The 20695-nt window shown below is 38.0% G+C and overlaps 1 protein-coding gene across 2 annotated transcripts in view; it reads left to right on the forward strand.

The window, feature by feature from the left end:
- Positions 1–1109: 1109 nt before the first annotated feature.
- The window catches only part of kcnh2a (potassium voltage-gated channel, subfamily H (eag-related), member 2a), a 45117-nt gene continuing 25531 nt past the window's right edge, over positions 1110–20695 (forward strand). Inside the window, exons 1-5 of one of the 2 annotated variants that reach the window (XM_042718211.1) lie at positions 1110–1593; positions 2431–2661; positions 12700–12867; positions 13869–14303; positions 14547–14758. In XM_042718211.1, the coding sequence (XP_042574145.1) occupies positions 1518–1593; positions 2431–2661; positions 12700–12867; positions 13869–14303; positions 14547–14758 (1122 nt within the window). In that variant the 5' untranslated portion in view covers positions 1110–1517. The remainder of the gene's footprint in view (positions 1594–2430; positions 2662–12699; positions 12868–13868; positions 14304–14546; positions 14759–20695) is intronic. The other variant, XM_042718212.1, reaches the window with a different exon arrangement.

A 20695-nucleotide genomic window follows, 5' to 3' on the forward strand; every position in this document is an offset into this window, starting at 1 on the left:
AAGAGGCTTTCCAACAGTGTTATTGACATCAGCAGTTTGAGGACTGGTTCCTGCGCTCATTTTACACAGGCTGTCAGTCAGTGCAGTTACATTATTATGCCAGGAGGTGGCAGAAAGGGGCTGTTAAAAAACACATTAAAAGCGTTAAAAACGCATCATTCATAAATGAAACAAGATGTTGAAAATAGTTTAACATTAAAGCCACTTTACAAGGTTCAATCGATGATCAACGCGTTAACTGGTTAATGGTGAAACTAATGTTTAACTTCATAGAGAACAATGCCATAGGCTGTTCAGTACATTGAATATAGCAGACACAGTAATGGGAAATCCCCCATACTCTGAAAGGATGCTATGACAAAGATATCGCTTTCATCTTCTGACAACTGATGGCGAACATATGTACAAATCACAAAGGTACACAGAGTCTTAATGACGAAAAGAAAAAAAAGTAGGCTATACTCTGCGGTTGGTTTGTTAGTAGCGATACTAATATTGTGGTCACAATATAATCAATGTACTTTAAGCAATCAGCAAGATGGGAAATTTGATGTTGACAATAACTCTATGCACACCACTATGCACATTTTTAATGTTTGTCTTATTTGACACACACAGCTCAGTTTATGAAGTTGATGATCAGAATCAAGTGTCCAGGACTGGAGTTAAGAGCCACTGCTTCAAATTTTTCAGTATCCACATACAGTGTATACATTTGTACATTTAAAATAACTTAAGAAATATGCAGTACCTTCTTGGAACCCTGGTAGAAAACAATGGATCCAAACAAAGAATCAACTTATATTTTAACATCTTTATATTTAATTTATACATACATGTTGAAAGTTTAAAGAAAGAAAGTTGATTTGCAAATACATGGAAATCATCTGGAGGTTACTCTATCCATGTTATCCAAATATAGTACTAGTTTTACCATTTTTTTTTAGCTTTTCTTCTACCTATATATTATAGGTTGCTCTCGACCTGATCTAACTTACCACTCTAAATCGGATTTGTGCTCGATGAAGAGTGGTACTCTGAGAGGTAACATCAGGATGAGTGAGTGAATCATGCGGTCCTCCACACCCATGACTCCTTCCCCTCCCCAACCATCCTCTATACAATCTATACAATACTACTCAATCTTATTTTTAAGCGCTCCCAAACACAGAGAGGGGCTGTTTCACAGCGTGTAGGAGCAAGTGATTGAGTGCACTGGGACAGAAAGTTGATTTGCATACATTTGCAAAAAAAGGAAGCAGGTGACGTGAGGTAATTGGACAGACAGATGATTTACTGAGCGCGAGGATGCGCGCACTGTCAGATTCGAGGCGTAATTACTGTAAGACTTTAAAGTGGCTCGCGCTCGTGTTGCTTTTACGTCGATGAGGTGTGAATGTAAAGCTTGTGTGCATGTGTGAGTCCTGGCGGCGCAGTCAATACATCTCTCTTATTGAAAATAAACACAAGCTGAGGCGGAACTTGCAGAACTTTTTGCCCCACTAAAGTAGGACATAATGCCTGTTCGACGAGGACACGTTGCGCCTCAGAATACCTTCCTGGACACCATCATTCGGAAATTCGAGGGTCAAAGTAAGTAAATGACTTTTGTTTGCTTGCTTGTTTCGTTAAATGAACACTGATATGTTGTTAAGATGTTTATGATGATTATTTTTCACAATTTTAATATTTTTATTATCGGTATTCGTTTTTTAGACCTTTATGATGATAATGATTATTATTATTATTATTATTATTATTATTATTATTATTATTATTATTATTATTATTATTATTAAATGTTTTTGGATCATTTGAATGTGTGATAACTGGGAGAAACTGTCCATTAGTAGTAACTATAAAATTCATAGCATCAATATAAGAGAAGTACATTATTTGTGTGTGTGTGTTTATTATATATATATATATATATATATATATATATATATATATATATATATATATATATATATATATATATATGAAGAGTTAAGATGCAAAACCCTCTAAGTGCCATCTGAAATTTTCTTTAAAAATTTTAATGTGTGAAGTATGTGAGTTTTTCTTTCTGTGAAAAGTGTCTTAACAACTGTGGCTTTAATAATTACTTAATTTTAATTGTAACAATTTATTTAATTGTATTGCATATAACTGTAAGTTTGTCTTTCTTTTAACTGAGGTACAACATACTTTAATTTTAATACTTTGATTTTATTGCATATTACTGTAAGTTTATCTTTCTTTTAACTGAGGTACAACACACTTTAATTTTAACAATTTATTTAACTTAATTGCATATTACTGTAAGTTTATCTTTCTTTTAACTGAGGTAAAAAAGACATGCCTTCATTCACAATGGCAGCTTGTTTTTTTGGGTTCTACATGAATGTGATTTATGAAGGTCTTGCATCTTTTGCTTTACCTCAACAGATCGCAAATTCATTATCGCCAATGCTCGAGTTGAAAACTGCGCCATTATCTTCTGCAATGATGGCTTTTGCGGCATGTGCGGCTACACACGTGCAGAGGTCATGCAGAAGCCGTGTACCTGCAGTTTTCTGTATGGACCGCATACTGGACGACCAGCGGTGTCCCAGATGGCCAAAGCCTTATTGGGCTCTGAAGAAAGGAAAGTGGAGATCTCCCTATATAGGAAAGATGGTAAGTTTCTGGGGTAGTTTCTTATATATGTATATTTAAACATTCATTTTTGTTGGTGTCATTACAGTGACACTTAAAAAAAGCTGCCCTAGAAGCATAACATGACCACAAGCAATTTCATGCACTTGCATTCATTTGATAAATGGTTGTCAGTGACTTGCAACCTTGCAATCATTATATTTCTTTGAACCCACTAATACTTACTCCCTAAACACTATGTATTTTCTTTTCTGCTCAATCCTTCTGTGATATTTGATGTGTCCCCTGATGATTGATCTTGAGTTTAGCCTCTCTTGTGGCCATCTCTCTTACCCATGCCATCCTTTATTATGGATACTCAACTGAAAGATGAGGATTACAGTACAAGGGCTATTCTAATTATTTCTATTTCTGTCCTCTCTTATTTAAAGATAGCATTTCTGGATGATGTATTGATTTCCAGGACAGCTGAGAGTTTGAGAATAGGAACAATAGTCATAGAAGACATAATTGCAAAGGACAATTTCTCACTATCCAGATCAATTCCCAGTGCTATATGTTAGTAATCCAAATAGCTGCATAAGGCTGTCATAACATTTTGTCCTCTAGTGGTGCTCAGGACAGAGGACAATGCATAGTCTACGTTACTAACAAGTCAGCAAATTATCAACGTCCATGAGAAACCAGAAATGCTCCTGTATGACTATTTTAAAGGGAAAAATATGCTAACATGTTAACAGAGCCGATAAACATACACATAATCCATCCTAGAGTTTAGGCATCATGTCCGAGCACAGGGTATTTTTCCACTGATCTGGATGTTAGGAATACTTCTCAGTGTGACCCTTTGTAACCTAACCACCCTAAATTTCTCAGGTGTGCTCAGGCTACATTTAGTCATTCCGAAATATGAGACCTCTCAGTTTTCTGACTTCCTTACGCTGTCGTCTACATTTCAATACAGTATGTCATTGGTAACAATAAAGTTTAGGATATACATGTGTACAATTGTGGTTATGTATTGACTTATGTGGTCTGTGGGTATTGTGTCATTGTAACCTACAAGTCAAATCCATCACCTTATGTCCATCAGGATTGTCATTGGACGGCATGTTCAGTATGTGTATCAGAATACAATAGCAATATAAATATAAGCTATTGTTGGTGTTCAGATGCCATGTTTGAAAGTTTAAGCATGTTTTATGAAGGAGGTGTAAAATGCATTATGTGAAATCCTTGTACATTTCCAGTACAGAACGAGTTACCAGAGCTTTATTGTAATAGCTATTTTTCAGTCAGTGTTTTTATTTTTTTTTGGATTGTGCTGAGGCTTACGGACGTATACAATCCAGTAATAGAATGAATTGATTTTTTTTAGGGTGCATATGTCAATTACTTTGTAGCAAAAGCAAATAAACTCAAAATCAAATGATTAAGTAATGATTAAATGTTGGCAGATTTTTCATTTCAAATTTAAAAATTTTGACTTGTATGAAGTGCATCCAGTGTAAAATGACAAAGTCCGTCTAAAAGCGTTGAATGCGGCAATAGAAATTGCACAGACCAGAATGAAATTGTTATAATGTTCAAACAGATAAATGTTAAATGTAATGGCATGCTAAGGCATATTTAATTAACTTCATAGATTTAAACACAATGAAATCAATCTATTATTTCCACAAATGAAATCTTCAGTGGACTGAAATTTGTAGATTTGTAAACATTTGTACGTCTCTAAAGTTGTGCATACATAAAATATTCACATTTTATGAAAATGTACGTTCAATGTCTATGCAAATGTACAAAAATGTGTGTCAGTAGCACAGTTTACAAATAAATACATATGATTACTGATGAAATCATGTTTTATTTGCCAGTGTGTTTATGGGCTTCTCCTATTTGTCAGTGGGATGTATTGTCACTCATCCAAATACAATCGTAAATTTAATTTCTAATCGACCTCAATTAAATACTCCAAAAAATGTTTCATGCAAATAATACACAAAGAAAAAACAGAACAGCCTTCATCATTCAACAACATTCAGTGTAAATGATATGGGATGAGATGTGCTTTCTTGTGTATCAATCCCATAAGAACCCTAAAAATGTTAGAGAATTAATCAGTAGCAGGACTTCGCACCGAGATTTTTTAGATACTCTAAACCATAAATACAACTAAGATGTCCTATAATAAATGTGTAGATGGCTATAGTCCAGAGGGTCATTTATTACTGAAAAATAATGTGAGGTAATGAAGGTGTCATGGTCAGTAATAACGTCCTGCAGTCTGGAGAGGACTACTGGACGTTTCTGCACAAATTACCTGCTGGAAGGACACACAAAAAGCTCCTCTGAGGGAACTTTGAAGGATAATGATGCTTCAGCAAAATTCTGCAATACAGAGGAAGGCCGTGGGGGGTATTCAAATCCTTCTAGGGATGTACAAAAATCTATTTCTGATTAGAAAACTAGTATAATCAGCATAAATAATTTTGTTTTATGAACTTAAAGAAATAGTACCTTCTCATTATATTACCCAGTGCACCAATGCCCATTTTCCTGTAAAGGCAAAGATCCTCGCCTTTTAAGAGAGTCCTTGGGAAGGACTTTGAAAGCAAAGCACGGAACTAATGGTGGTTGCACCAGTAATCCTCCAACAAAAGAGCAATTCCAATTACTGAATGTCCAACCCTCTTTAAAGCCTGTTGGCCCTCTGAGGTTTATCTAAATGATTGTGAATTGTATAAAGCATAGCAGATGATCACTTTATAATGACCCCCGAGGCAGATTATGCTCTTGCAGTAAATGATCTGGGGATGACTTTTAATAGGAACTCCCCATTTCAAAACTTGCTACATTTTTTTTCTTTACCTTAATGAGATAAAACAGAGCCTCATTAGTTTGAGCTTTATATTTGATGAAAATAAGGGTATTATTCTTTAACTGAAAATTCTGTCATTTGTTGCTTGTCTTCATGCAACAGTAGTTATTTATAGTGGATTAACCAAGCTGCTCTTTCCCACAATAAAACCTGTTCCTCACATAATCTATTGTATGACTTCAGAAAATTCTGAAATACTTTTCTTGATGATTTTTGTCCTTTTTGGAGCTTGACAGTCTATGAACCCTATTTATTTTCATTAAAGGAATAGTTCAACCAAAAATGAAAACATGCTGATAATACACTTAAACTCACCCTCTGTACATATTGGATGGCCTGAGGGTGTTTCTTCATGTGCACAGATCTAGAGAAATTTAGCATACATTGCTTGCTCACAAATGGATCATCTGCAGTGAATGGGTGCCAAACAACTGATAAAAACATGACAAGTAACCCACTCCATTAATTAAAATTCCAGTTGTAGTGTAGTGTGTTGTAAAAAGAAAAGTTGTGTTTTTATGAAACAGAGTTTATAACTTCAAACAGTTAAAATATGAGTCCATAATATTGCTATTTCCAGTAACAAGTCATCTTGCTGAATCAGAAGAGAAATATGCACAAATCAAGCACCATCTACAAGTGACCACAGACCAAAACACTTATAAACAAAATGTCAGTGGATTTTGATATGAGCGGACAACGGGATGGACTTTTTGCATCAGAGGAAGCATTATTATGGATTAGGCACTCGTATTTTGTCCAGAAGAGAATGTTTAAAGTTAAAAAGCCTAGTTAAAAGTTAAAACAGATTTTGCTTCACAAAATATTAATGCACTGGAGTCGTGTGGATTGTGATTATGATGTTTTTATCAGCTCTTTGGACTCTCATTCTAACGGCACCCATTCACTGCAAAGGATCCATAGGTGAGCAAGTGATGTAATGCAAAATTTCTCCAAATCTGTTTAGTCTTTGGAGGACATGAGGGTGAGTACATTTTCAGCAAATTTTCATTTGTGGGCGAAGTGTTCCTTTAAAAAGGTAAAATAAAGAATCTAAATATTGCAACATGAACAGTTTAAATACAACAGCTGTCACTTTAAGAGGTGTACAAAGTATTTCCAGTATTTTTCGCCCATCTTCTCTGGACTATCTTATAAGTATGAATGACTTTTTAAGAAGTATTTTTTTAATAATAATACAGAAATTATAAGCAGTCACTGAATAATCAAAAATTCTAAAACATGACCCAATTATGAACGTAACAAGGAAAGATCCAATGGAAGACCTCTGATCAACAGATAAGACAGAGGATGACCCTGCTCATCAGTCTTCATATTCTGGTAATGGCCTTCTCAGCTATAATTAGACAGAGTAATGACTGAAACCATCTCTGGGAGTTAATTATTTAAATGTCCGTTCTTCATCCCTGAACTCTCATAGGAGAGTCTAGTCAGAAGGCCCTCCTCAGCGTTCATCAGAGTTTGGAGTTACTTACTTTTCAAATGCTGATAGGTCGTATGGATTTATTAGTTTGTATGTTGTTAACCTGGTATTGCAGATGGTATCACCATAGGATCAAAGTTAGAGTCAAACTTGATGAATACTTTACAAGTGACAGAAAATTTTCAAATACATTTTATCTTTAATGTTAATAGATCATCTGCTAATTTGTTTGCAATGTTTAGTTATTATATTTTTTATTTTGCTCCTAAAAGAACATTGTAATTAAACCTTTTGTTTGTCCACTGACTTATTGACTATGGTGTGTTTTTGACATGCCACAGGTTCAATGTTTCACTGCCCAAATTTCAAGGTATTTTCAGGGCTGACAGTGTAACATGAACCCTGGCAGGCTTGTAGGGTGTTTTCCTAAGAGGAGTCACAAATACGCCAGCAGTTCAGCTCAAACCTTAAGCTATTATCTAAATTTGCATGCTATTTGTTTTATGATATTCAAATCCTACGAGTAAATCGAGAGGATAGCAGGCACAAGCTCACATACTGGTGATACAGTGCTGTCTGCTACATCTTGCTTTCTTTGTTATTGCAGCAGGTATTCTCAAGAATAAACACCATGCGAGCAGTAAATCTTAAATTATAGAGTTCTGCAAATTTCTGGAGAATTTGTATGCAACTCATTCACATAGTTACGTACGTCGCTCAGCCACTATTTATTAAGTATTCTAGCTAATTTGATAGTGCTTTCTGCTGCAAATAAGAGTGTAGTATTTATTGTACCATATTTAAATTCATTCTGTAGAATTTTGCAGTTAGATTTTGTTTATTTTGGCTGATTTAATAGTGCTTTCAGAAACAAATACTAGAAAGTGACTAACGCTAGAACCCAACTTTGAGATCTTGAGAAATTTTAAAATGAAATAATGAAAAAAAATTATATAATTATACAATTATTTTGAGTTGTCTTATTTATCAGTTTTATTTAACATAATTGTTAAGGTATACTCTTAAAAATAAAGTTTTTTGGCTGTAATGGCATCAATGGTTCAGTGAATAGATGTTCAACCATATGGAACTTCTTCACTGCACAAATTGTTCGTGATAGTGGTTATCAGAATGTTCTTCACCCAAAGAAAAAAAAATATTTTAATAATTGTTCACTGAAAGGAAAGGAGGAGGGTGTGGAGCAGGAGAAAGGCAGAAACAAAAATAGTCTAAAAGAGTCAGAGTGGGGGTGGGAGGAGCCAAGGGGAAGCCAGGAGCAGGAGGAGCCAGATGTTGGTCCAGAGACCAGCCAGGATGAAGCCCCAGGGCAGAGTCAAAGGAGGGAGGAGCCATGGTGGAGAAGTCCTTGATGACACCCTGGGGGCGAATGATGGAGACTGAGTCACTGGAGGTGGAGACCCAGATGGAGCCAAGAAGATGGGAAGAGAAGACGGAGAGCCAGGGTGACACAGAGGATGTGGAGGCAGGGATCCGGGAGACCGCAGCAGAGCCGGAGTGACTGAGGACAAAGGTGGAGCCGGAGTGAAGGAGAAGCCAGACAGAGCCAGAGGGATGGAGTGATGTGCTGAAGCCGGAGGAGTGGAGTCCCGAGGCGGCGGATGGTCAATGACTGACCAAGGCATGGCCGGAGGGACGAGGGAGGTGGGTGGAGCCAGTGTGATGACAGGCCACGGTGGAGACGAGGGAGCTAGGAGCCAAGGCGGAGCCGATGGGTCAAAGGACCAGGATGAAGTCCAGGACTCGGAGACTGTAGAGCGGAGACAGGAGATCATCACGCCTAGGCAGAGTTGGAGACTGGAAATTCCGAGGCGGATCAAAGCGCCCAGATGACACTGACTGAGGGTGATCTGAGGGACTGACAGGCACCAGCGGAGATAGGACTGAGGAACTGGCTGGTTTTACAAGAGGAGGCGGGAGAGGGAGGCTGGGATGGAACACAGGAGAACAGGAGCTGGGCCGAACCAGGAGAGATGCAAGAGATTCAGGTTTGGGCGGAAACAGCAGAGACACAGGAGATTCAGGGCTGGACGGTACCAGCGGAGACACAGGAGACGAGACACATGAGCACTGGGTATTACCTCCCCAAACCAGTCCCTCTGTCTGCGGTGGGCTCAGGCGATACCTCCGTGCATCGGGATGATGGCTGGCTGGTCTCTGGTTTGGGAGTGGGGCTGGAGATGTCCTCATCAGTGGGGCAGACGGAGAAATACAGTCCTTTATTCTCCAGCACCCACTCCACAAATGTGGTGAAATTGTCCCTGGGACCATCCGCTGGATGGTCACCTTACTCCAGGCAAAGCAGGGCCACAGCAGGAATGTCCATGGTGACAGAAGAGTGGGAAAAAAGGTAACAAAATGCCAAAAAAAAAAAAAAAAAAAAAACTGTAGTCGGTCCGTTCTTCTGTCTTGTGTTGGTGATACAAACTGCATGAGGACGAAGAAGATAAACTAAAAGTCTTTTAATCAGATAAATCCAGGAGAACAGGCACGTAAACCAACTTAACATAGACAGAGAACGGACAAAGACTAAGGGATAACTGAGGACTTATAAGCATGAACCAAACAAAGGGAACTAATGAGATGATTAACAGACAACAGGTGAACTTAATGACATAATCAGGCAACTCAGGAAAACTAGGTCACAACGGAGAGAACAGAAAACAAGGCATACAGGTGCATCTCACTAAATTAGAATGTCGTGGAAAAGTTATTTCAGTAATTCAACTCAAATTGTGAAACTCTTGTATTAAATCAATTCAATGCACATAGACTGAAGTTGTTTAAGTCTTTGGTTCTTTTAATTGTGACGATTTTGGCTCACATTTAGAATAAAACAAATTAGAATATGGTGACATGACAATCAGCTGATCAACTCAAAACACCTGCAAAGGTTTCCTGAGCCTTCAAAATGGTCTCTCAGTTTGGTTCACTAGGCTACACATTCATGGGGAAGACTGCTGATCTGACAGTTGTCCAGAAGACTATCATTGACACCCTTCACAAGGAGGGTAAGCCACAAACATTCATTGCCAAAGAAGCTGGCTGTTCACAGAGTGCTGTATCCAAGCATGTTAACAGAAAGTTGAGTGGAAGGAAAAAGTATGATAGAAAAAGATGCACAACCAACCGAGAGAACCACAGCCTTATGAGGATTGACAAGCAAAATTGATTCAAGAATTTGAGTGAACTTCACGAGGAATGGACTGAGGCTGGGGTCAAGGCATCAAGAGCCACCACACGCAGACGTGTCAAGGAATTTCGCTACAGTTGTCGTGTTCCTCTTGTTAAGCCACTCCTGAACCACAGACAATGTCAGAGGCGTCTTACTTGGGCTAAGGAGAAGAAGAACTGGACTGTTGCCCAGTGGTCTAAAGTCCTCTTGGTTTCTTCTAAGTTAGGTACAATATATTTTTTACAACATTTGCTTCATGTCACTATGTTATGAGTTATTTTCTAGGTCAGACAGTCAGATTAAATCTTACCATTTGTAAATGAGATGAACTTCATCCACGACGATACCCATTACGTTGTCTTGAAAAACATCGGAGCCTAGCATGTCCCTCCACTTCTTGTTCAGCAGCCAGGATTCAGAGCTGACAACGACCGCTGGTTATGTCCACCTCGCTGTGCACGCCGAGTTGCATCGCCGTGATGCCCATTTCGGTTGCTTCTTGGTCCTCCATGAGTGCGACCAAAGGAGAAACCACAATGACAACAGGGTTTTCATTGCGTCCTATCTTCTTAGCGACCATCAGAGCCAGCTGATAAATTAAACTTCTGCCGAATCCCGTTGGAAGGACGGCAAACACATCTTTCCCATCGCCAAATCCCTTGATTGCGGTTCTTTGTTCGTCTTTTAAAATTAATGCGCTGTCGATTTATTTTATTACAGACGTGATAGCGGAATCTAAACATCTTACTTCTCCAGCTGCAGTCATCGTTGGTGAAAACCAATTCAACCCAAGCGCTCTTTGATGACGTGGGTGGTTACGTAACCGCAGATAGCCTGTCCATCATCGATTAAAGCCCGCCCTGGCTATTTGATTGGCTCGGCCTTCTGGGAGCCGTGCATAATTACTCCTCAATGGATCGAGTCCAGACCGAACTTCCCGTCCAAAAAATGTTGTGGGCGAGGTTCGGGCTGGCACCCAGGCTATATACATGTAACAGTGAGTCATATTTTGATTCAGGAGCAGTAATGATTAATTGACGTGGAATTTCATTTCACAGAGTGAGTCATGTGTTGTTTTTAGTAGTCATTCTGACAGATTCAGTGAGTTCATTCATTGGATTCCTCAGAAAGAATCAAACAACTCTTTTTCTGGGTTTTAGTGTGCTGATTTTACCGTATCTAAATCAATTCTGTGAATTTCTAAAATTTAGGAATGAAAAACACTAAAAATCCCCAACATAGTGTACATCAGGACTCTAATCTGCTTGCTAATCTGCAATTTAGAAAGTAATAAATCAAGATCACAAAAAGGATTTATACTGATAAATTAGTATTTTTATACTATAACCACCACTTCCAGGAAAAATACCTTGTTGTTTTCTCATTGCAGTGGTTGGTTTTCTGGAATATCTATCTAAAACCACAGGATGAAATTTATACAGTGCATCTAAACCTAACAAGAGGATGTGGTGGAGAGGAGGAAGAGAAAGACGAGGGGGTGTGTCAGGCTTTAGAGCTACTAAATCCCATTATTAATTTCAGTTTTCTATGGTGCTTATGTTCTTATGAAAACAATACAATTTTCTCTGGTGGCATTAACCTCCCTCGTCCTAATAGCCGCCTCTGTCCTTGGTACTGAAAAAGTCAAAATCCGATTTAGTTTGTAAGGTTTGCAAATGAAAGCTTGCCTTTTTTATGGATATAAACAGACATACCCTTACATTTGCAAATAAGGGAGTGAGATTCTCTTGGGAATGTGTGGGGTCATCTCTTAAAAGGCTTGGTTTTACAAATTATATGGTCAGTGGTCAAGTCACACCCTTTTGATTTTCACTAGCAGTGCTATTTCTTGAAAATATTTTGATATAAAATGCCTTTATGGAGAAATTAACATGTATAATAATAACACATCAGCATTTCTGCTCACCTGTATTGGTCTGATACCTTATACCCTCTGAAGATTATGACGTAGAAGATGCCGGTGTTAAGCAGCAGATGGTTATGCTCTTCGTGACTTTGTTTTACAGAAGCAGATGCTGCTGGTATGAATGAAATGATTTACAGAGGAATAGAGGAGTGTGTTTCACTCTATAATCCCTGAGAGATGGCATCATGTTCCCGATTCCATTGTTGTCCTGTCTGCCCTTGAGTTCATCTCACTGTGAAGCACTCCTGGCCATCAATACTGGCCCATCAGACTGGCACAGAGAGGGGCTGATTGGTTTGGCATTGTGAGAGAGCAGGAACCACAGTGCCAATGTGGGACGGCTATCAGTTGCCACAGTGAACAGTCGGGGCTCAGGACATCTGCCAGTCTGGTTATCGCAGACCTTAACACAGACCTTTGCCGTGCTCATTGATTGTAATAGCATTTGAGGTGGACAGGTTGTGAATAATAATAAATCCACTTAAATACTTAAATCCTGTCTGCATCAACTATGTGTTTGCAGTGGAACGGGGATCTTTTGTTGTTGGCTGCCCTCTAGTGGTGACAGAAATGTACCATTATTGGAAAAGTTTAGATTTCTCCCTTTTTCGCAGGTGTGTGTTTGCCGTGCTTTGTGGATGTGGTTCCAATTAAGAATGAGGATGGCTTAGTCATCATGTTCATCCTGAATTTTGAGCTGGCAGATCAGCAGGACAGACCCCTCGATAGCTCACCAGGCAGAGAGATCAACCACAAACACACCATCCCATGGCTCTCTAAAGGTACTCAGATGGGACTGACAGATTTGATTAATTAAAGTACATTATATTGAATTTGTATTTTAGTTCTGCTGTTAGTTCCTCATGTTTGTAAAGATATTTGTATATATTTTGTATTGTACAATTAATTGGTCTACTTTAGTAGAAGTAGTTTGTAACTCCTAGGCTTTTATGTTTAAATTCGTTAAAAACTGATCATTATTAATTTTTGTATGATCAGTGATATCATGTATGCTTATTGCTTACATGTATTATAACCAAGTTTTTCAAGTTTTCCAGTTTTTCATTGTTTTTACAAAACAGTATAACACAAAAGTTATAACAGGCATTTATAAATATTAGTGCTGTCAAATGATAAATCACAATTAATTTTTTGACAGCACTAATATAAATATAAATTATAAACCTTATGAAGATGCATTTTGAATATTTTAATTAGAACAACAACAATTTTAGTAAGACTTACTACATCATTTTTATTTCTTTATCTGTCGTTTTGTTTATTGTTGTCTGTTTATTGCTGTGTTTCATAATTCAGAATGACAGAAAAGCTGCATAATTTATGTAAACAATGGGTTGGTTACTTGTCCTGTGAACACCATTGTTTCCTGTTACACACTCTTGCGTAATGGCATTGTTGAATGCTTTTTAACTAAATGGTAGTATTTCTTGGTAGACTTGGTTTAAAGAACTGATTAGTGTGAATAAGTTGTAAAAATAACATAAATGTTGTCATAATAATTTTTATGCTTTTAGAGTCAATCATTCACTAGCAACACATCTATAAAAGCATCTATAATAGAATATTTATATGCTGCTTGTTAAACATTTTATGTTGCCAAATTACACACCTATTTTTAAATGACTGTCAATGAAAAGGCTGCAGTATAGTTATGACTTTTGTGGGACTCCAATTCATGAGCTACCATCACTGTGTTTGAATAACATTATGTAGCAATAATCTGACAAATACTTAACTTCCTTACTCTTTGGTATTTCCTCAGCAAAAAGACAGCATCTCAGGCTGTCCCTGCCTTTGCTGCGCTCCCTGAGTGGCAGTAAACAGTCTGTGAATGAAGATTCTGAAAGAGGTTACATGCAGCCGATGCCCCATATGGGCCATGAGTCAGTGGCCCTGGACAAACTGCTCTCCCTGCCTGAGCGCTCTGCACTGGGAGGATCTCAGCTGTTTTTTTGGGAAGATAAAGCACAGAATGAGCCTGAAAGTGAGCCAAGGCCATCAGAAGCGTCCCCTCCCCTGCCTCAGGGCTTCTCTCATTCCTCCCCTCGTCTGCACAACCTCACTTCAGAGGCATCTCCGTCCAGCTGCAGCATGGCACACAGCCGCTCCTGCGAGAGCCTGTGTGGCATGCGGCCCTCACCCTCCACCAGTGACTTCAACTGGGACAGGAAGCTGCCTGTCAGACCCAGTAGCACAGGTAATGACACAACCAGCTGGCAAACTAGGTTCTAACTTGTGTTGCAAAAAAAGAGTGTTAGAGAATAGCACCAACATGGATGACAGTCCAGTAAACAGTTGAATGGTCACTTTGCAAAAAATATGACCACTGAACAGTTGCAGCTGACCAATCAGAATGAAGTATTCCAGAGAGACGTGTGATAATTCAAGACAAAGTAATTGATGATGATATTAATTAGATCTTTGTTTTATTTTCTTCTAGGTGCCATGCACTGCAAAGCCAGCTTGCAGAATGCTACTTCCGATCCAGATCTCATTCGGCTCCGGACCTCAGCTCAGGGCCCCCGAATATCACACACCTTAATAGATATAAAGCCAGACCCCTTAATCGCTGTTCCACCGGGTGAGATTGACATCATCGCCCCCTGCAAACTGATAGACCGGACTCATAATGTGACAGAGAAAGTCACTCAGGTGAGGTTGAAACTCTTTTCTTTGAGAATGTGACTCAATGACAAAACTGTTCCAAAAATAAAGCAGTTTTGGAATGTCAAATAGAAAAAAAATATATATTCTGCATAAATTATCAGCCGATTAATTAGCCTGACTGATGTATAGGCCTGTCTGATATATATTTCTGAAGCATCACAGGAATGATATATTACCAATTATTTTAAATTGTCACAATATCTCCTAACAATACTGTTTATGTATGTATGTATGTATATATATATATATATATATATATATATATATATATATATATATATATATATATATATATATATATATACACACACACACACACATACACACACAAATATTTCATAACCACTTGTGTCATTTGGCCAAGCTGAAAGAGTAAAGAATACAGTAAGAATGCAAAATATCAGCCGTTTAATTAGCCTGATTGATATATAGGCCTGTCACTGCATAGGTCATTATTTCCCCATCCCTTATATGATGGAGTATAGATTATGCAGTGGTTTTTAGCAGTTTTTTATCCAGCTGGTGGCAGTAAAAACTGCTTTTATATAATACATATGGATTTTAAACTGTGGTCTGAGGGCATTCTCCACAGCGATGTAAATAATTAATGCACATACAGTTCATTCGTGCAGTCTTTTATAATTATCCCACGGGAATATCTCATACCTGGGGTTAATGCAGCATCCTGGTCAGGGTCATATAGTTGACAGCTGTGCATGGCTGGCTGAACAGACACTTGCCCTCCATGAAGGGCGTTCCAACAGAGCACAGAGGGAATGAGGTCATGCCAAAGGTCACATGGCACATGCCGCGAGGTGTCCTTCCATTTTCAGCTGAGTTATCTGGATGCTCCATGACAGAAAGATCTATATCTCCACAACTGAGTAGCCATTAGCACTCGTGTGGATGTGTGTTCAGAGATGCTTAGTCGTTTGTCACTGTTTAGAGTAGTGCCCTGTTGACATAATCAGTAGTTTCACATTTTTCAGAATCAGAATGAGAATCAGAAAGAGCTTTATTGCCATTATGCTTGCGCATACAAGGAATTTGTTTTAGGGACATAAGCTTGCAGTACACAGAGACAACAACACACAGACAAAAGCACCAAAATCAGCTTTTAATAATGATTTCTAAACTGTAATGTGACACTGAAGACTGGAGTAATGGCTTTTTATATTTGTATAAATATTTCAATAGAAAACATTTATTTAAAATAATAATAATATTTCACAATATTAATGTTTTTATTTTAATTTTATTTTTGACCAATAAATGCAGCCTTGGTGACTTCTTTCCAAAATCTTACAATCCCAACCTTTTGAACAGCAGTGTATCTTTATTTATTTATTTAGTTTAGCACTTATTTTTCAGTGCAGACAGTATTTTTGTTTTTTGTAAGGAAGGTGATTTCACTAAGTTGTGTTTTGCACAGGTGACTTGCGGCTGCAGTTGTTGTGAATTGCTGATGTCTGTGCCAGAGGAAATTCGGACTCTCCTTAACAGGGATTGATGTGTTATTTTGGTCAATATAATGCTGTAGGGAAATAGAGGGATACCTTGTCCCCTTTCTCTGCCTCTGTCTGTCCCCTCACAGAAGTGGCGTCTTTCTGGTGTTTCTCTCCAGAGCCCCAACCCACTTAAATTGTCATTAGCTCATTAATCACATTGGCACACTCACAGGAGGCCTGAGCTGTTGCCTGACCTGCTGGAACAACCACCTCAAGCAATAAGCTCTTTCCATCAGAAGCTCTTCATTATTTCTCTGTTGTTATATGTGTGGGTGGGTGTGGGTGGTGGGTCCAGGAAATATTGGGAAGGATGACAAAAAGTTTGTTTAGTTAATGAATTATGGAGTATGGAAATGTTATGGCGCAGATCGGGTTGTATTTGTTCGTAGACAAAACTCATGAGAAGTCTATTTCGCCCACTGACAAAGTGATGATGTTTTTACAGTCTACAGCTTCTGTAAAATGCTTAAATACTACCAGGTCTATAGCTAAGCCATATGGCTGATCCTAAATTGATGTTGATAGACATTCATTGTGAGATCTTGCAAACGGAGAATAGCTAATGAATATGCTATGCCAACTCAGGTGAAGTTGTGACTACATGGACTTCCCATTGAGCAGCTGTGGCCTAGATCGCAGGATGTGTTTTTGCATTCAAAAATACCTAGACAGAGTGAAATAGAATGGAGCAACATTTTAAAGGTTCAGTTCACTTCCAGAATGAACATTTCCTAATAATTTACTCCCCCACCTCATGTCATCCCAGATATTTGTGTCTTTCTTCAATCGAAAAGAAATTAAAGGGGTCATATGATGCTGCTAAAAAGAACATTATTTGGTCACACACCTCAAGCGTGTGACAGAAATGTTACGCCCCTTAACATATTGTGATGTCCTGTCCGGCTGGCGTGACGAGACATGAACATAAAACCCATTATAAATGTGATATAAACATGATTTCTAGTCTCGTCCTCTTTTAAGGCCAAACAAAGTAGTTTCACTTTCTCAACCAAAACAGCTTGACACACCGCAGTCTAGAATGAGTGGGGGCCAACTTGAGTGAGCAAAGGCTGGCGGCCTTGAGAACGATGCGGCTGGCAGATTCTACGAAGGAGCGTCCGTTGTGCTTGCGGCAACCACATGTGATGACCCCGGGCTGGACTCTGCTTCGCCCACGGTGAAAGCCAATCCTGCAAGCCACAATGCAAAGTTGATGTACTTCCTCAGCGACCAGCATGGATCAGTTCCAGGCATGACGAAGCGGATATCATCCTCTTTTGGAAGGCCAAACAAAGTAGTTTTGCTTTTACATTGAAACACACAGCGTCTATACGACATAACGGCGGCAACAACAATACTACAGCAAGAATAAAAGGTACGCCTTCTTTCTTTTTGTGAACATCTGGGCAGCGTTATGCAAATCTTCCCACATAGACGTAGATATGTGGGGGCGTGTTAGAATGAGCCGTTTCGGGGGGTTTGGACAAGTCTTAACTTTCATAAAGAATATCTCTTTGGATTTGAGACTTTAGTCTTTGCAACTTTACAGATCTTCTTTATGCACCAACAGCTTGTAACACTCCAAAGAGAAAGGAAAAATTGAAATTGCATCATATGACCCCTTTAAGGTTTTTTTTTTTTAAAGAAATAAATACTTGTTTCAGTATTAAATTGATCAAAAGTGGCAATTTTTGTAACAATGTTAGCGTATTTACTTTTTCCATATCATTGCTGTTCTTTTTAAATTTCTATTTATGAAAGAATTCTGAAAGAGTTGTATCTCCACAAAAGTATAATGCCACACAACTGTTTTCAACATTGTCTTGAGCAGCAAATCAGCATATTAGAAAGATTTTCTGAAGAATCACGTGACACTGAAGACTGGAGTAATCATGCTGAAAATTCAGCTTTGCCATCACAGAAATAGATTTGGTTTTAAAGTATAGTGCAAAACATTTCTTTTAAATTGCAACCCCACACTTTGTCAAAAGTACGTCAAATACATTTATATAGATAGTCAAATTGAAAGGCAGAAATGCAGCATGTTTTATTTTTATCTCAGGCTCTTGACATATTCCCTGTTTCCTAACCAGGTGGACAAAGGCAGATGATTACATGCTGCATTGATCAGCTTGTGTGGGATGCACGGTGAGTTTGCGCAGTGATCAACTATTAGCTCTGAGATGTTCTAAGAGAGGATTTTGCTTTTATAACTCTCCCACCTTGATACTCAAAAAAGGCAGTGCATGATGTTTCAGTTACTCATAAGTGTTAGTTCATGGTTTTCACCATGTGTTCTACTGTGGAATCCAGACAGATAAAAGCATTTCCTGTGAGAAATACATTACTGACATTATTTTTTTGAAATGGTGTCTCAGATGTGTTTAAACACTGTCTGCTCTCCCGACTATCTTTTTCATGTTTTTAAGGCCTTTACTTACTTAAACAACAGCTGGGGCCAGGCTGCATGTAGAAATTACAAATGTTTTGATGTTAGAAAAGAATCAATTAAATTTATGCTGAGCTCAAGGGGCATAATTTATATTTTATCACTTTTTTTTAATGAATTGTAGTAGATAAACATGTTAAATTAACAACCCAAATATACATTTAACTGAACAGCGTTAGAAATTAGTAAAACAAAGGTTTATTGTCAATGTAAACATTTGCTTTTTTTTCTAATAAAGCATTAGATTAAATAACCTTTAGTAATGATACTTTCTCTTCTCATGCTTCATCGTGGTCCATTTTTTTCACATTTATTCATATGTTGCCCATGAATCTTTTTTATAATGAGGGTATGTCTTAAAATGAGCTCTTTAGAGAGTTGGCCTGTTTGGAGTTGAAACAGAATGGAGGATCTACTATCCTTTTGTTTTGACTCTAAACTTTATTACTTAAGCCTAAGAGATTTTCATTGTAGATATCTGTAGTTGATACAAATGACCTCAGTACATAGTAACTTGTAGTATTCAAAGAAAATAAACTGTGAATGTAAGGAACCTGGGGAAGAAAGGTTAAACAAATCCACTGATATTCATTTTCATTGTTTGTGACTGTACACTTGAATACACCATCACCGAGCACACTGTTAATAAATGAGTGAGCAAATATAGCTTATGGGGCACATCATTAAAAAACAGAGCAAACATATATTATGTAAGCCTTTTCTTACTTGAATAAATTTCCAGTGTCAGTGTGTAGACTGGAGAGACATAAATGCTTTTGTTAGTACTACTATCATCTTTTCACCACTGCAAGTGCAGTTTGCATGAATGCACTAATGCATCTAATTTTTACTTAATGTATAAATTAATTTCTCAGCAATAACGAGCAGAGATGGCACTGATAAAGGCTGTAAAGTAAAAGGTTTATATCAAATGATCAATTTAAAGGCAATACACTTTGAGTGTGTTTGCCCCCTGGGTGCTGTAATGTTAACATCCTTTTGTGGTAACAGACTTATTTTGCTGTCTCGCTGAATGGCGCTGGACTGGATCCAGAAACTCCATTAGTTTGCAAAACTACATTAGAGCCCTCTTGGCAATGGCAAATTACAATCGTAATATAAAAACATCATAAAGAAATGAAGTAAAATACTGAACGTCAGACAGATATGTTCCAATTAACCATCTCTTCCAGACCAAGCTGCAGGGACTTTACAAAGTAGTGTTCATCGTTGCAGTTTTGTAAGATTTTTGGCAGGAAAGGATGCTGAGTTTCCTTGTAGAGGCAATTGTTTGATTGTTTCACCAAAATTATCTGAAATGTGCCCCATTCCATAATACATCATGATGGATGTGCAAGGTTTGCCATTAGTCATCATGAAATGTGGCCTTAGCTATGAGTATCTCGAGCAAGTTCAGTTGAAATTTGTATGTCTGAGTAGGTTTAGAATAATGACTGTTCAGGGCCTTTAGACATGTTGTTCATATTTAAATTATGTACATCTCCCGACAGACTGCAGAGAGTTTTTATCATTTTAACAGTAAACATGCAGTTAAAACTGTATGGGTGTTTAATTATTATATGATTAACCAGTTTTTAAGTGATTGTCAGCAGTGGACATCTGTGCAAATGTAGGAGTCCTGGATATCTTGTTAAAAAGACATTAAAGGAACAGTTTACCCAAAATGAAAATTTGCTGAAAATGTACTCACCCTCAGGTCATCCAAGATGTAGATTTCTTCTTCTGAAATTTAGCATTGCATAATTTGCACTGGCTCATGAAGTGTAGTGTAGTGAATGGGTGCCATCAGAATGAAAGTCCAAATAGCTGATAAAAACATCACAATAATCCACAAGTAATACATTTGATTTAAGTGCAAGTGATGAAATGCTACATTTCTTTAAATCTAATCTGATGAGGAAAATCATCTAAATCACGGATGGCCTGAGAGTAAGTACATTTTCA

The sequence above is a fragment of the Cyprinus carpio genome, chromosome B2 (genome assembly GCF_018340385.1).
Source record: "Cyprinus carpio isolate SPL01 chromosome B2, ASM1834038v1, whole genome shotgun sequence".
NCBI lineage: Eukaryota > Metazoa > Chordata > Actinopteri > Cypriniformes > Cyprinidae > Cyprinus > Cyprinus carpio.